Source organism: Zootoca vivipara, chromosome 1 (assembly GCF_963506605.1).
Source record: "Zootoca vivipara chromosome 1, rZooViv1.1, whole genome shotgun sequence".
In the NCBI taxonomy this organism is placed as follows: domain Eukaryota; kingdom Metazoa; phylum Chordata; class Lepidosauria; order Squamata; family Lacertidae; genus Zootoca; species Zootoca vivipara.
This window is the reverse complement of record NC_083276.1, coordinates 43,949,436-43,967,067: the sequence shown is the minus strand read 5'-3', so window position 1 is coordinate 43,967,067 and position 17,632 is coordinate 43,949,436. Positions and strand designations below refer to the sequence as shown.

The 17,632-nt window shown below is 42.6% G+C and overlaps 1 protein-coding gene across 2 annotated transcripts in view; it reads right to left on the bottom strand.

The window, feature by feature from the left end:
* Window positions 1-464: 464 nt before the first annotated feature.
* GANC (glucosidase alpha, neutral C) overlaps window positions 465-17,632 on the bottom strand; it is a 29,302-nt gene continuing 12,134 nt past the window's right edge. For both annotated transcript variants that reach the window (XM_035112203.2, XM_035112211.2), the window contains exons 12-24: window positions 16,461-16,587; window positions 14,995-15,074; window positions 13,596-13,739; window positions 12,784-12,880; window positions 10,466-10,567; window positions 9,208-9,451; window positions 8,937-9,001; window positions 7,901-7,977; window positions 5,645-5,719; window positions 4,406-4,519; window positions 3,500-3,612; window positions 1,995-2,098; window positions 465-1,018 (exon numbers count right to left, since the gene is read on the bottom strand). In XM_035112203.2, the coding sequence (XP_034968094.2) occupies window positions 909-1,018; window positions 1,995-2,098; window positions 3,500-3,612; window positions 4,406-4,519; window positions 5,645-5,719; window positions 7,901-7,977; window positions 8,937-9,001; window positions 9,208-9,451; window positions 10,466-10,567; window positions 12,784-12,880; window positions 13,596-13,739; window positions 14,995-15,074; window positions 16,461-16,587 (1,452 nt within the window). In that variant the 3' untranslated portion in view covers window positions 465-908. The remainder of the gene's footprint in view (window positions 1,019-1,994; window positions 2,099-3,499; window positions 3,613-4,405; window positions 4,520-5,644; window positions 5,720-7,900; window positions 7,978-8,936; window positions 9,002-9,207; window positions 9,452-10,465; window positions 10,568-12,783; window positions 12,881-13,595; window positions 13,740-14,994; window positions 15,075-16,460; window positions 16,588-17,632) is intronic.

Genomic DNA, 17,632 nt, shown 5'->3' with positions numbered 1-17,632 from the left:
ATACTTGTTTGGTTTGTTCTTGCAACAGAAGCACGGTGTCCACAATGATACAGGCTATATGAACTATGTTAGCTGATGAATGTTCACCCAAGATTTCATTTTTTCGCAAGTAAGAAAACTGGACATTCTTCTATGGAAAAGGAAGACTCTGTAGGAAGTGAATATGGATTATAAAAGTTACAGGTAGGTAGCCGGAAAAGGAAGACTCTGTAGGAAGTGAATATGGATTATAAAAGTTACAGGTAGGTAGCCGTGTTGGTTTGACGTAGTCAAAACAAAATAATAATAATAATAATAATAATAATTCCTTCCAGTAGCACCTTAGAGACCAACTAAGTTTGTCATAGGTATGAGCTTTCGTGTGCATGCACACTGAAGTATCTGAAGAAGTGTGCATGCACACGAAAGCTCATACCTATGACAAACTTAGTTGGTCTCTAAGGTGCTACTGGAAGGAATTTATTATTATTATTTTGTATGGATTATAACAGTTGTCATTTTTCCTGTCAAATGCCATCTTGCTGAAAAAAATTCTATGATTTACATTGGTGGGTTTGGTAGAGATTCTTCCAGGCTATTACCTTCTTTGAAATATTCATTATACCAATAAGAAACTGGTATTTCATAATGCTAAAAAAACAGGTCTAGAGCAGAAGTCTTTAAAAAAACAGTGAATAGAAGCAAGAAAGCATCACTTATTCCAGATATTGTTGCATGGCTCTGAGGCACAAATCCTCAATTGTCCTGGAAGCCAGCTGTCTTCACATAAAAGTTGTTGTAAATAGTATCAGAATGTCATAATTCAATTAATTAAAAATAACTATGTTTTGTCCATTTCAAAAGAGTGAGCTGAGTCACCCTCAACCATTATTGTTCGGCTCTCCTTCCAATTCTCTGGTTCTGCTGTTTCACTTGATATGAAGCACCCAGTCAATGCCAACATTTAGTGAAAGCTTCTGAAGGGTCAACACAGAGATCTTGGCGTCATATGTGAAAGTCACTGCTTGGTCTTTCCCATCTGAATGTCAACAAAATTAAAAACACACACGTTATGTTCAGTTTAAAAATCTACTGAAGAAAGACACATATAAAGCTCATAAGGCTAATCAGAGCACAACCCTAGTTTACCCCTGCCTCTCTGAAGCAAACTTCTGTACACCAAACAACCCTTAGAATAAGAGCTTGTCTAAACCTCCATTCGCCCTGCTGCTTTCTCCTGGAAAACGCACTCTTTACTGCTGAATCAGACCAAATCGCAGCTGGGTTTTCTGCAGATTGCCATTTGTTCTGAATTAGCCATAAAGAGTGGGGAAAGCTGTGAGACAAACACAAAACTGCTTTCTAGGCAAGGGACAATCAAGTGTGTGGATGAGCCTTCAGATCATATCACTGGAGCTGTGTCAAGATGGGACATTAGCTTGTAAATGGGTCATCCAGATCCAATTTTCTGTGTGCATCTTAGGCGTGTGAGAGTCCACACATTTTTTGTTATTCCACTCACCATATTCTTTGCTATTCTGCTGCAATTCCTGAGTATTTTTGTGTGCCCCTCTCCACTGCCCTCCCCTAGTTAGCTTACAGGATTAAACTGCGCTTTATTTGATCATAACAATTCTCATAGAGTACCATTGCTCAAGTCCTGGAATAATGAAAACAAACTGGGAATTATTAGTGCTCCGAACGAAGCGTGTGCTTTCAGATAATTCCTCTTCTCCAACTTCAGCTCAAAACACCTCAGGATCTGATTGCATGGCTGAAAGGGGGTCGGGAAATCAACTCAGTTATGAACCTCTTCAGGTGTTTTTCCAAACCTTCCGCAAAATCTCCAGCAGCTCAGGAGATGGGGGAGTGAGAGGAAGCAAGGGGACTTCCTTCTGCACAGAGATGTCCACTGATAGGTCTCTGTGCAGCAGGAAAACCAGTGCCTCAACTGCACTGAAGGACTCTAGAATGGAAGAATCTTAAGAAGCATCTTTATGATTTCTGTCTCTTACCATAAATGCTAGCTGTCACAGAAGATGGTTGTTTTTTTATTCCCAAAATCAATATCTGCTCAACTACACACTTTGTATGAAATTGCCCGTTTTCATCTGCACACCTGTGAGAATCAAAAGACAGAATCAGAATCTAGGGTATATGACAAAATGGCTATGTCTTATGTGTGTACTATGTATGTTTTCTTCTTTAGCATACTGCCTTGTCAATAATAAAAATAGCAGTTTATTTTTTTTTAAAGTGTGTTTTGAAAATCTATGGATACGTGAGGAGTACTTGGAAAAAAGGTAGCTATATTGTGAAGGTTTTGACCCCTAAAAGCAGTCTGTATTTTAAACAAATACTTTAATTAAATAAGTTAAGCCTCTTTATACTCTGCCCCTCCCCAAAGGACCCTTGCTGGAAATGGTGTGACATAGTCAGAATCATAACAGGATGAACCATTCACTCTACACAGGAGTGGATTTAGGGGGGCACGACCAATTTGGAGTCGCCTCCGTGGATGCTGCAACTATGATTTAGAATGGAGCGAGAGAGGAGAAGGGGCGCTGAATTTTGGCATTGTACTGAGTGCTGCTGAAATTTGGGACCCCAAGATCCTTCCACCATCTGAAGCCCACCTGATGTTTCGAACTATAACTCCCATCAACCACTGCCAGTACTGCTAGGAGTTGTAGTCTGCAACATCTGGAAGGCACCAGATTGGGGAAGGCTTTTACACCCCTTATGGCTACAGACATCAGCAAAGCAAAATTCTCCTGTGTTTCTTACTATCCAGTCCTGTAGGATTTGCTGCTCCTTCTTTGCACTAATTTGACTGCCAGTCATTTTATTTCCCCCTGTCAGGGGTTGTTGCGACTACTCCAGAGTAATGACTTTCCACATGCTTGTCTTTTAACAGTCTTTATTGGTGCACTCTATTTACAGTGTAACGGGATGTTGGAAACATGTCTGCTCATTCTGATCCAGAATCCGGCACTGCCCCCCTGCGTGACTTCTCCCAACATAATAGCCTCGGGACAGTGAATCTCCTCCCCTTTTTCCTCCTCCGTAATTCCGGAACCGGGGGGAAAAGGTCTACGCTCCGTGCTTTCCCTTTCCCCCCTTTCTGCCCCTCTCTCTTCCCTCCTGTGTAGCCGGGGCTCTCCCATGCTGCCAGAGACCAGGCACTCTCCCTCCGCTTCCTGCCTGACTAGCCTCTTCAGAGCCCACGCTTCCATCGCTGCTTGGGGAAGAGCTACTCCTGATGCAAGGGGGAGGTTCTCTATACTGTCTTCCCTTTACATCCCCTAAATACTGTAAATTCCTGCTATGTTCATTACACCTGGACCATGCCAGAGCAATTGTCAGTCACTTTATGTAACATTTCACTATGTTGTGAGCGGTGGACAAAATGTATTTTGCCCAGCCCACAGTGAAGTTATTAAAGTATTTCTCATTATTAAGCTACCGGCCTAGGATTCTTAACACCACCTTCTGCCTCTGCTTTTTCAGTGCGCATTACCTAGATGAGAAGATATTCTTGTGGAAGGTGAACTTCCTGAGCAGGAACTTCTTCTCGTGGAGATACTGGAACGAATGGCCATCATCCAGATAAAGCTCACCCACTGCAGACTCCTACACAGCAAGAAAAAATGTCAAACAGCTAACAAAGCTGTACAGGGTTACTCCTACTAACTGCCATGTGTTGATTTTTGAATGGTTCAAAACATGTCTGAAGATCTTAAGGCCAATCTATACATTCAGACTAGAGACAGATAATAAATGAGTCCTATCAGCAGAAGCCGTGTGCAAGGACTTCCGCTTGGGTAAAGGGACTTCTTCCCCTCCCCCTGCCCTCCCTCAAAATTGGCTCTTGAAAAGAAACAAAAATATGTCACAGACAGTCAGACCTCGGTTGTCAAATGTAATCCGTTCCAGAAGCCTGTTCAGCTTCCGAAATGTTCGACAACTGAGGCGCGGCTTCTGATTGGCTGCAAGAGCTTTTGCACCCAAGCGGAAGCCGTGTTGGACATTCGGCTTCCAAAAACCGGAACACTTACTTCCAGCTTTTCGGCATTCGGGAGCCGAAACGTAGGATAACGGAGGCATTCAGGAACTGAGGTTTGACTGTAGTAACCATACACAAGTAGATTTTACTGAAAACAGTTTGTCGGGTTCATGTTTAAATCTGCACAAATTTAAATTAATTTTGAGAGAATGGAATTTGACATTATCTAGTTTAATCTTGGTGAGGGTAAGAGAAAAGGCATGGCTGCTTACAGAGGGAAAACAGGAACCAAGGGCACAATGATGACAAAATGGAGGATCAGAACAGGTACAGGGCTGGAAATTTCCAATGGGTACATACACTTTTTAAAAATCCAGCAAAATATACAAAGTAAGTGTGTAAAATATAATTTCACAGTACCTTTGTATCTAAGGCAATACGCAGTTCATATGGAACATCTACCATCAGTTCTGTAGATTTTCCTACAGAAGTTTTTAATGGTATAACAGTTCCCCCACGCTGCATTACAGGAATCTGCAAACAGGAAAGGACAGAAAAAATTTAAATATAGTAAGTTTCTTTGGTATGAAGGATTGCAGACAACAAGACACATTCCACAAGCCTGCTCCTGTGTACAGTACCTTTCTTTTCTGGAGCAATTAACCAATCCCAATTGCATAGGTGTCTTATATTTCAGGGAGTAACTGTTTACATATGATTAAACTTAATAGGGTTTACTTCTGAGTAAACATGCATAGGATTTCAGTCTTAGTGACAGCACAACTGACTTGGGTTGCATCCTACACCCTTATATGGGAGTAAAACAATGGAAGTGGATACATATAGGAGATTACAGATATTATATATTTAATATGACAGATTTTGTAGCCTCTGAAAGGAAAATAAAATTTCATAGTTACTTATACATTCGAAATTTGCTAAAATCAGACTATTTGTACATATACACTGTTTTTCTATAGCCTCATGTGAAACTGCAACACGGTACCATTTGTGAATGATTTGAAGTTTATTATTTTATTTCATTTCATTGTTTATTCTTTTATTTCATGGATGCCAATGAATACAATCATGTTCTGATGAATAATACTGTAAATAGAATTACAGTGATACCTTGGTTCTCAACTCCCAAACCTTCTGTATCTTCTGTTTGACTCCCAAAATCGTTTGAAAACCAAGGTGTGGCTCTGATTGGCTGCAGGAGCTTCTTGCACTCAAGCGGAAGCTGAGTCGGACGAAAAATGTTTGAAAACCGGAACACTTACTTCTGGGTTTTTGGTGTTTGGGAGCCAATCTGTTCGTCAACTAAGCCATTCGAGAACCAAGGTTCCATTGTACTGGATGTCTGTATGCTTTTATATGTATATATTTCTCGATAAATGCTGTAATTTAAGGTGTGAGTATATTCAAAGCCTTCAACAGAATAGGATAAGCCTTTGGGCCTATTCTTGTATTAAAAACTACATTACTATACATTCTTGCATTAAAATTCTTTCCTCATAGTACCTTCTTAACCTTGTAGATTCAAACATAATTATTGTCTGTGTTGGGTGCATATACAACCCTATCCGAAGTCTTGAAGCAAGTCCCCCCCCCCCCCCCGCCATTAGTCAAATCAGTGATATAAAAACACAAACGTACACTGTTCAGTGTCACTGGAATCTTCACTGTCCCATGGCCTTCCAGACGGATAAATTTTCGAAAGTCATACCAGATCTGCAGCAGGATAAACAGGAAAAAGGAAGAACCCTGAATGAGTTCTACAAATTTAGATCCTACCTCCTTACCTTGTTTAAGGGAGGTCATGACATAAAATCCTGACAGAATATCAAATCAACCAATAATTCACCAATATCCACACATGTAAAAGCAACAAGAAAGTGATAATACAACCAGAGTATTAAGAAGAATTATCTTGTAACACCTAAAGACTAACACATTTATTACAGTTACAGGTAGGTAGCCGTGTTGGTCTGGCATAGTCGAAACAAAATAATTCCCTCCCCCCTTCCAGTAGCACCTTAGAGACCAACTAAGTTTGTCATTGGTATGAGCTTTCGTGTGCATGCACACTTCTTCAGATACACTGAAACAGAAGTCACCAGACTCTTATATATAGTGTGAGGGTGGGGAGGGGGATTCTCAGGAGGGGGGGTGGGAATGGGTGTTTATTACAGCACAAGCTTTCATGGACTGCAGTCTACTTCATCAGATGTATGAAATGTTACCGTGATATATATGCATATACCGTGTGTGTGTGTGTGTGTGTGTGTGTGTGTGTGTGTGTGTATATATATATATATATATATATATATATATATATATATATATATATATAATACACATGGGGACCTTTGGTCAGGTCAGATGGAGGAGGGTTGTACAAATGAGAAATATAATGCAGAAAAGTACAGACATGGAGAACATACTTAACAGCGGTGGTTCACAACACTGTTCTTGGTGACACATCAGCAGCCTGGTACCAGTGTCTGTTATGTGAATTACCAGCATTTACATCAATGCCTTTTTTTTTTTTTGGCATTTCCACCTAACCTCGATTTTTTACATCCCCTCTCAAAGAAACCAAAACCAATAGGTTATATCCAATGCTCCCGTTCTGCTCATGCAACAGGCTTCCACTTGTGCAATGGAACTCTTCTGCCTCATTTGCAGTCCCCCATGCAACCTCAATTTTTTCTCCAGAAGGTTTGGGAATATTTCAAAGCAGATTTCAGGGGAGACAAAGGGAGGGTTTATGAGGGTTTATTTTTGGTTTATGAACGCCGCGGACCCATCTGGAACGGATTAATTCACTTTCCATTACTTTCAATGGGAAAGTTCACTTCAGTTTATGAACGCTTCAGTTTATGAACAGACTTCCGGAACCAATTACACCCATGCTTCGGGTTAAGTACGCTTCAGGTTGAGTTCTCCGCGGACCCGTCTGGAACGGATTAATCCACTTTCCATTACTTTCAATGGGAAAGTTCGCTTCAGTTTATGAACGCTTCAGTTTAAGTACTCCGCGGACCGTCTGGAACAGATTAATCCACTTTCCATTACTTTCAATGGGAAAGTTCACTTCAGTTTATGAACGCTTCAGTTTATGAACAGACTTCCGGAACCAATTGTGTTCATAAACCGAGGTACCACTGTGTACAGCTGCAATTCCAAGGCCTTCATGGAACATGCATTTCACCCGATACATGAAGTATTATGCTGAGTTATGTTACACTTCATGCATTGGATGAAATGTATGTCCAAGGCCATGAAGGGCTTGGAACTGTAATTTTTAGGAAAGCAAAGCAGCATCTTGAATTGAGGCCAGAAGGCAGTGCTGTTGCCACAAGCATATCTGAGAACTAGTGGAGCGGGGCATGAGGAGCTACCCCACTGATTGCCAAGATCCACCCAAATATCAGCCAAGGCACTGACTGAATATGGACAATGCCTGCTGCAGCACTTCCTAGAACAGTCTAGAAGCCATTTGGAAACATAGGTCACTGCAGGCACACCATGAGGGATGCAACTGAAGGAGTATTGAGGTCCTTGCAATTTGAGGTCCAACTCCTACTGAATGTTGCAAAAAGCAAGTTCATATTGAGTAACAATCAAACAACAGCAAAAATACAAATCAGTATAAAAACAAGGCTGATAAAGTATTTGTCTGAATGCTGTACAGAAGCTTTCAGAGGAAGCTAGGTGTCACAGGCAACTTAATTTTTTTTTAGAATATTGCTTAGATTAAATTTGATTACGGTGAGGGCTGCTTTATGTAGTCCCGGAAGATGTACTATTGCAGAAATGCCTAGTAGCCTATCTTTGATTGAGAGTCCCATAGAAACACAAGGGTATATAAAAAAGGGAAATAAAGGAATTGATAATAGTTTTCATTACCTCTTGAGGGCCAGGCAAAAAGACATTGACTGCAGTGACTTTTGGTTCAGTGACTGGATACACCAACAAAGCATTTCCTGAATTACACAGAGAAGAAAAGCGATACTACTATGGGATTATATCATAATTTAGCCATTTGCAGATATTTCTACCATGGATTCAGTATAGCATTTGGAAAAGTAGTACCTTATTTTCTATTAGAGGTGTGACTATGCCAATTTTTTTTTTTAAAAAAACTTGTTTAGAATATTCAAGAGGTCTTATCTGAATATGCAAATAGCAGGTTCCTAATAGTTAATCCTTTCTCACAAAACTTTCCAGTGTTCAAAAATGCTTTGCAAATTTTATCTAATTTGTCCTCACAACACCCCTGTAGTTTCTGAGGTAGTGATTTGCTAAAGGCCAACCAGGGGGCTTCCTGACTGGGCTGGAATTTGAAGATGGGCCTTTTCTACCCAAACCCAGCCTGCTAACCACAGCAGTATAGAGGATAGCCTTGAGCTGACAGAAGTGATTGACATGAGTCTGTGAGAAAAAAATATTCAACACATAGTATAAAACAACTTCAATTCTTTCCTAAGATAAGAGGCAAAGATTAACAGGAAGGTCTAATCAGAAAATGGAAATGCTAGAATTAATTTCCCCTCATTATCAGAACACTCATTGAGTTCACATTTCTTCTTCTGTAGTTATTTTCTGAAAGTATGGGGTGTGTCCCAAGGAAGGATTCTCATAAACACCTCTCCATACCCATCATGAGAGGTCCAGTGACTTTTTAACTAGCTTTGCCAGCCAAGGAGACTGGAAGCAATGAGTGCAGAATGAAGCAACCTCATGTCTGGTCTATGGAAGACTGGGAATTCTGAAACTGTAAGCCTGATCTCCTCAGAGTTCTCTGGATGAATCCTAACCACTAACATGAGACATCTCCCCCATCCCTTCCAGTTTATTTGTTGCCTTTCTGGCACAGTTGTTGCATCTTCAGATTACACCACTGCCATGTTTTATAAAAGGTTCCTTCAACCTTTAAACTTACCAAGCATATACTCATCTTCGATGCCAAACGTTTCCAGTTCCTTGGGGAATTCTACCCAAACAGGCCTATGTAAAGGAAGAAAGCGGAAGCAGCAAAGACTTTTTAGAAGACGTACACTAGTTTTCATATCAGATACTGAGAGTCACCATTTTCTGTTTATAATTTGAGTATTATTTAAATGCTATTTTAATCATTTAAGATTCACTAGGGATTATAGTAGTTCTATAACGACTTACAAAGCAGAAATTAGTCTCTTTAATTCCAAGCTTACCTCATGACCGGCTCAGCAACTGTATGTGCTCGGTAAAAGAGAGAATAGAGATATGGAAGAAGGGAATAGCGCTCCTTGATAGCATTTCTGATGATCTGCGTGTTCTCCTCACCAAACAGCCAAGGCTCACGACGCTTGGTGTTCATATTGGCATGGCCTCTAAAGAAAGGCTGTAGGGCTCCAGCCTGATACCATCGAACTAGCAGCTCTGGTTCTGGATTTCCAATAAATCCACCCACATCAGCTGGATTTCAGAAAAGTATGAATTGGTTTCTGAGAAAGGGTTGGAAAACACAAACTTCCCAGATTCTTCCCCAGTTAGGCTGTATTTTCAGAAAAGCAATTTCCCCCCAACACAGAAACTACTTCAGAGAAGAAGGAATAAGAAAACTACCGGAAACCTGTGACCCCAAACTGGATATGCATGTATTCCAAAAATCAGGAGAAAGGGCGTCATGCTCAGTGGTAGAGGACATGCTTTGCAGACATGGCTCAGCTGGTAGGGTGGAGCTACAACATTAGCTTCCTGCAAGATGTGTCACTGCCACTTAGCAGGAGGGAGAGGAGGTCCAACCCCCTGCAATGCACGAATATGCAGCTGTCCCACACGGGAATCGAACCTACAACCAACTGAGCTATCCAGGTATGCAAACCATTACTATAAAGTGTGTGTTCTACCACCATCATGTCATTTCCAGTTTGCAGCTACAGGTGGTTCTACCCCACCTGGGAAGCTGTTTGTGATTTTTTTTGTGAACAAAAAGCACCTGGTTCGTACCCTGGAATATACAGATCAGGCAGGGAAAGACCCCGGGGAGGCTCTGCCTGTCATCATAGACCATACTTGACTAGATGGCACAATGATCTGACTTAGTATAAGGCAGTTTCCTATGTTCCCTGTGGATGGATGCTCTCTTAAGGTCAGCTATAACTCACCATATGAAAGTTAATGTATTTAGATTTTTAAGAAGAAAAAAGTTAATCAACAGAAATATGTAAGCAGTATACCTTAAGGAGTATAAAATAATTATCAATGATACCCAGGCAAAAATTGCAAAAAAGAAAGAAAGCATAAACTAAGACTAAACTCTGTGTCTGCATACTGTTGTTGAAATAAATATGATTTCAGTAGGCATCTAAAACAATACAGTGAAACTTCTTTCATTCATAGAAATAATTGAGGCTTTTGAAAAGGCACAAGTGAAATGAGCTCAATTGCTTAGTTAAGATGGAGATTGCAATCTAACACATCCCTTACCTCCACAGAAAGAAATTCCTGCCATACTGATTGTCAGCAACATTGGAACGGAGATTTTCAAGTACTGCCATTTTGCTTTATTGTCTCCAGTCCATACGGCACCTAGAAATATCAAGTTCACAGGCTGTGTTTGTGGACATTGGGTGTTAAGTTCAAAAGATATCCATAGGTTTTACTTCTAAGCAGGCTCATGCTATATGTGTGCAGATGTACAAATCCATATGTTACCCTTATCATCTGTTTGCTAATACAGTGGAACCTCTGCTTACGAACACCTCGGTTTACGAATTTTCGGTTTACAAACGCCGCGGACCCATCTGGAACTGATTAATTCACTTTCCACTACTTTCATTGGGAAAGTTCGCTTCAGTTTATGAACAGACTTCCGGAACCAATTACACCCATGCTTCGGGTTAAGTACGCTTCAGGTTGAGTACTCCGCGGGCAGGGCCGGTGCTAGGGCTTTTTGCGCCCTAGGCAAAATCACCTTCTGGCGCCCCCCGGCACATGCGTCATGACGCATGCACAACGCCGCTGATGCCCCTGCGTCCCCTCATTTTGGCTCGCGCGTCTCCCGCCTATGGAGGGGATGCTATGAGCTCCTCAGCGGCAGCTGCAGTGAGCGGGCGGCGGCAGCAACAGCGCCCATAGCTGAAGGCTTCAGCTACGGGCACTGCCGCCGCCACTGCTCGCTGGTTGCTCCTCCATAGGCGGGAGGAGCGTGAGCGCCGTGGGAGGGGGGCGTCGGCGTGGGGGTTTTGCGCCCCCTCCATTACGCGCTCTAGACAACTGTCTAGTTCGCCTAAATGGACGCACCGGCCCTGTCCGCGGACCCGTCTGGAACGGATTAATCCACTTTCCATTACTTTCAATGGGAAAGTTCGCTTCAGTTTATGAACGCTTCAGTTTAAGTACTCCGTGGACCGTCTGGAACAGATTAATCCACTTTCCATTACTTTCAATGGGAAAGTTCGCTTCAGTTTATGAACGCTTCAGTTTATGAACAGACTTCCGGAACCAATTGTGTTCATAAACTGAGGTACCACTGTATTGTGTGATAGGTCAGGCATACATCACATATGATCCCTGTTCTGGTGTCTGCATGGTGACAAGATCGGTGTCAGTTGTCACACTGTTATCGATTTAAGAACAAGGATAGAGGACATGCACCCTAAAATCAGGCCCAGCAGGTCCTCCGCTCAGTCCCCACCCCGTGAAAAGGAAGTTGGCAAACAGACTGATTTCAGTCTGATCAGCACATGTCTTTTTGATGACAGCACTCAATACATGCATCACTGACATAAAAACACAATCTCTCAGAACATCAATGAGTGAGTTACCATCTGGGTTCTCAGCTTCTTAAAAATCTACCTATTGCAAAAGCCTGAAAGCTACAGCCCAATATTAAGTTGGTATTTATTACTATTAGACTCTTGAGTTGACAATGTTCCTTATTTATCTTATTCCTTCTTTAACTTATTTGCAGTACAAGAAAAGGCAACAGCTCAATATTATGACAACTCCACAGCATTACAGATGCTCTGAATGTCTGAAGTCTCAAATTTAATCCTTCACGTTTCAAGCTAAAGGGGTTTCGGATAGCACGAGCTGGCAAAAACCTCTTTCTGAGGCCCTGGGAACCAACAGAAAACGATAGAGTGACTTGTTGACGGGATTTCAAAAATCCTTGTGCAAAGATATAAAATGAATTCCACCACGTCCCTCAGAAGGTGCTGAGCCGTGGCAGGAGGCGATGGGGTGGGGGTGGGGAACGGCGGTGGCGGTGGCGAACGGCGGCTCCATCGCGCGCTTGCGTCACAATCCCTCACTGTCCCTTTTCCTCTTCCCCTTGCGCCGTTAGTCGGGAGGCGAGGCGCGGAACGGCGGATTGGAGGGGAAGCCGTTGAGGGAGAGAACCGCATTCCGCCCCCCCTCGAGGGCGCGAGTGAGTGCGTGGGGACGGGGAGTGCGCGGGGATTGGGCTCTGTGCGTCCAAGTCCCTGTGTCCGTGGGGCACATGCGCAGTAGCGCAAACCCAGGGACACAGGGAATACTGGACGCAGAGACACTTGCACTTTATTATATAGGATTCCTTACATTTTCATCCTGCCCTTTCCCCAATGAGCTCTTGTCCCTTCCACCCATTTTAGCTTCACAAGCCTGTGAACTGTGAGATAAGGCAGGTTGAGATGGTGACTAGCCCAAAATAACACAGTGAGTTTGATGGTTGTGGGGGGATTTAACTGATGTTTGAAGATGATGCTTGAAAAGGGGAGCTATGTCGTGTTATTCATCATTCTTCCTTATTCTATGCTTACCATACTTTTGTGAGCCAGCAAAGAACGAGCGTGTGAGAACAAAAGGCCTCTCCAGCCCTCCGCTTCGTCTGATCAGTCCTTCTGCAGTTGCCATTTGCTGAAACGCACCAGAGGAAACATGTCTGCTTTAACACAGCTGTTATAACTCTACTACAGAGAGAAGGCCAGGAACAGTAAAAACAGAACAGCATTTCTGGACTTGGAAGAGCCAGATAGAACACTTTAAAACAGGCACCCCCAAACTGCGGCCCTCCAGATGTTTTGGCCTACAACTCCCATGATCCCTAGCTAAGAAGACCAGTGGTCAGGGATGATGGGAATTGTAGTCCAAAACATCTGGAGGGCCGAAGTTTGGGGATGCCTGCTTTAAAATGACAACAGAGAAGGCTGACATGAACCAATCTCCCTGTGGCTTGTACAGGAAAGAACAGGAGCTGGCAAGACTGGTTTTTGAAATGCACGATCTTCATAAAGGAAGAGTTATTGACAGTATGAGGCATTGTTTCTAAAAGTAAACAGATGAATTTAAACATGGAAGGAATACAGAAAAGAAAGATCTGTTTTGAAGGGAAATGGGCTTGTACTGTCTTAGAATAGCAAAGTACCAAAGACAATAATGAGCCATACTTCTTGTTGAAGCCACGGTAAATTACTGTAACTATCATTTAATGGTATGCTTGTGTTACTGTATTCTTAATTAAGAAGAGTTAAAATGTATGTTAAAATGTAAAATATACAATAACGATAATGAATCATCATAAATCAGTAGCATGAGGATTGGAATTGAAACTGTTCACCTGCAAAGGCCATACCTGGTAGAAACCATAGAGATTATGGACTTCTCGATGTTCCCATTTGCCATAATGGACAGCATCCTTCTGCATGGTTAGCTCTACCCCTCTGAAGACTGAGGGCTCATTCATATCATTCCAGGCAAAAAGGATTTCAGAAGAACCCTATCAACATTTTAATTACATCAAAGTTGTTGCTTTAATCCACAATTGACAGACAGACAGACAGACACACACACACACACACTCAGACACACATACACAGGGTAGGTATACACATGCTTACAAAGCTCTCAAAAATGTACAGCATACTACTCTAAGGAGAGGAAAGCAGTTGTCAGAGAACCTTATCTTGGACTCTTATGGGCTTCAAGATTAGGTGGCGCTGTGGGTTAATCCACAGAGCCTAGGGCTTGCCGATCAGAAGGTCAGCGGCTCAAATCCCCGCAATGGGGTGAGCTCCTGCTGTTCGGTACCAGCTCCTGCCTACTTAGCAGTTTGAAAGCACGTCAAAGTGCAAGTAGATAAATAGGTACTGTTACAGCGGGAAGGTAAACAGTGGTTCCGTGTGCTGCTCTGGTTCGCCAGAAGCGACTTTGTCAAGCTGGCCACATGACCTGGAAGCTGTACACCGGTTCCCTCGGCCAATAAAGCAAGATGAGCGCCGCAACCCCAGAGTCAGTCATGACTGGACCTAATGGTCAGGGGTCCCTTTACCTTTACCTACCCATTAGAATTAGTGGTGGGAAAACTAATCCCATCAGCAATATAATTAGCATGTTAAATTCCTAATCCCATGATAAAAGCTCAAATGAAGCTTCTCTGTTATTTTTAAATCTCTTAAGTATCTATGAGAACTGGTCTTGGTACCCTTTTATAAACTTAATAGATTCAACCTGAAAACTGCATAATTTTGAGTTTCGGCAGCACCACCGTATACAATGAGCTTATCTCAGATATTTGCTTTGACATTTGCTTCTGACAGCAGCAACCTTACATTTTTTATCAGCTGCTGGCTTCTTTGGAGGTTTCTAAGCAGAATGTTTATAGGGTTCTTTTCTTCTTTCTTAGGTACCCCTGGACAACTGGGACCAGAATGAATGAAGAACATGCACAACACAAGCAAGTTTCCTTCCAGTTTAGCATCCCAAATGGTAAAATTCCCATATCACGTTCAACACAAAAGGATTTGGAATTGGTAAGACACTATAGTTCTCCAGTGGAACTTGCATGAGCCAAGTTGTCCCTTTGGTGTCATATGCAGAAACGACTGCATGGAAACCTTTCGCTTATCTTAGTATATTTTGGATCAATTCTCTTCCTCGGTCATCAAATGAAAGCCCCTCTTTCTTACTTTTTAAGAGCTTGGTTTTTCTGCCAAGGATCCTGCCACACAGGGATATGAGAAAAGAACACAAACCTTATATGCACTGAAGGCAAATTGGTCTGCGTACCATTCTCGGACTTCAGGACTGGTGAAATCCAGGTAAGATGAGAGACCTGCAAGTGTGAGGAAACAATGACATTTGCAGCACTTGATTCAGGATGGTGGCTTATAAAGATTGAAATAAATAACATATGGCCTTCATGCTGTGGTTGACAAATACAATGCTAAAATCTCCTTCTAATATCCAAGCAAATACAATAACACAACAAAGAGGGTTTTTACGTACACCCCCCAGCAAATACTAGGGTTGCCAGACTCAATACAGGACTTCTGTGCCTTTAATTGCCCTGCTCTCAAGTTTCTCTGGAAACGTTAGAGAAACCAGCAGACCCTTTGCTTGGAAATTAAACAAAGGGTCTGCTGGTTTCTCTTTAAGGTTTCCAGACTCAAAAGAGAGCAGGGCAATTAAAGGCACAGAAGTCCTGTCTTCTATTGAGTCTGGCAACCCTAGCAAATACTAGCTTCATACAATACATTTCCTCAGAACCACAGTATAGGAGGAAAGGGTTTAATCTCCAGTCCTTGCCTGCTGAAAGCCTGATAACTATCAGCCACCAACCCAGCTGATGCTATTTTTATTTAACATCACCTGTAGTTTGTCTATTTAACTTCCAACGGTGGAGACTGGAAGAGTTTACTATATTGCCCTCTTTGCATCTTTATGCACACTCTGCAATGTTAGTCTTGTTGTTGGACGAGGGTCATGCTTACAGGCCAAATGTCTATATCTTCTTATACATATAATAAAAATGAAAGGTGTCACCAAGCCAAATGCAGCATGAGGAACAGCCCGCCTGCCCAGGCAAGCTGTTTAATGGTGGTGGTGGTGAGGTCCTTCACATAGCTGCCCTGTGAACTGCCTGATCCCTCCCTTAAAAGACTTGGGCTTGAGACAGAAGGGGAGAGGCCTGGGTGAGCTGTGGGTAGATAGGGGAGGGGGGTTGAGGTGTGAAGGGGACCTTGTCAGGTGAGGGGGAAGGGCAAAGGGCTGGTGAGTTGAGCGAGAAGGGGAAGCAGCTCCTAGTCTTAGAATGTTAAAGTCGTTGCCATCATTGCCTTGTCATGATCAATAAATAGAGACATAGGGTCTCTTGGGTCCAGCTGACTGACACCTGGTAGCAATACCTGTTTAAATAAATTTAGAGGTATTAAGGAGGAAATTAAGGAGCTTTTTAAAAAAAATGTCAGTGAGGAGGAGAAGTCAATTTTTAAAATTTTCGTCAAACTTCTGACCATAAGAAAAACATTTTAACCCTTTTAAAAAAGGAAATCTATATTACATTAAGTTTTCAACGCAGATTTGAAAAAGGAGAATAGAAAGACAATATCACACACACAATTAATGCCTAGAAGAAAACTTATTTCTATTTATTAATAATTTTTAACTCCCACAAATGTCAGTTATCAGATTTGTAAAAATAAAGGAGGGGCTTTATTACCTGGCCAACAGATGCCCTCGAAATCTTCGCCTTTACGGTCTTTTACAAAGTACCCTCTTTCTTTTGCTTGTGAGTATATGGTATACAGAGGATCAACTTTAATATGGGGGTCCAGAATGACAACCAGCTACCAACATGAGAGACGGCACAATATTATCATGTATGGATTACCATTATTTACATCCTGTCTTTCAGAATACAAATCCTTCCGAGGTGGCTTACAGGTAACATTAAATTACATATTTTTAAAAATGCAACAGACAGTATCAACGTATTAAAAAGTCACCAGGATCCGTCCTACAGGGCAGTTGAAGGTACATTACCCTATCTGGAGAGGGGAGGAGTGGGGAATGCCCTGAGATGGTCTTTATCTGCCTCCCTTTTTCTCTGGAAATCCTTCCTAAATGGCAGCTGATGATAGATGGCACCGGCTCCCACTTGCTCATCGCATTTCGGAACCGCTGATTGTTTAATTTGCTATAGCAAGTTTAGCATGTGCCACTGGAAGGCTCCAACAAGTTATTACTATCTCATGGGGCACCTAGGCATTGCAAAGGGACCATTGGAAGCACTTGATTTCAGCTTGTAGAATATAACCTTAGCATGGGGACGACACAAATATTCTGAGCCATAATGGTTTGGGGTGGAGCCGCAGAGCTGTCCCCCCCTTACAAACACTGCTGCTACTTACCTGCATGGGACGTGGCAGTGTGGCGAGAGTGGGTCTGCCCCACCACACATATCACAACTGTGTCATATACCATAGCACCCCCTCACGTTTTTGTTCACAAAATAGCAACTTTGGATCCAAGCCACAGGATTTGTTTTAAAATTATGGATGCGAATGGATCACGGGCAGCCCACCCTGTTTCACCACCTGAGGCGAAATGGGAGTTTCTGTCTCCTTTCCCGCCCCGCTCTTGCTGAACTTGGCAGGAGCTAGAGCACTCCTGGAAGCCTTACTGCTTGGTATCTCTGGGATATAGGGTAGGGCAGACAAGCAGCAATGCCGCATGCCAGAACGCCACCCGCACAGCAGCGGAAGTGGTCAGGGGGGCAGAGCACTGCCTTTTTCACTTACACCGTCTGAAGCGAGCGCTTGGCCCCACCTCAGGGGCGGACTGGCTCTGCCTGCCGCACATGGAGGCCACAAGAGCTGCAGACCTACAAAC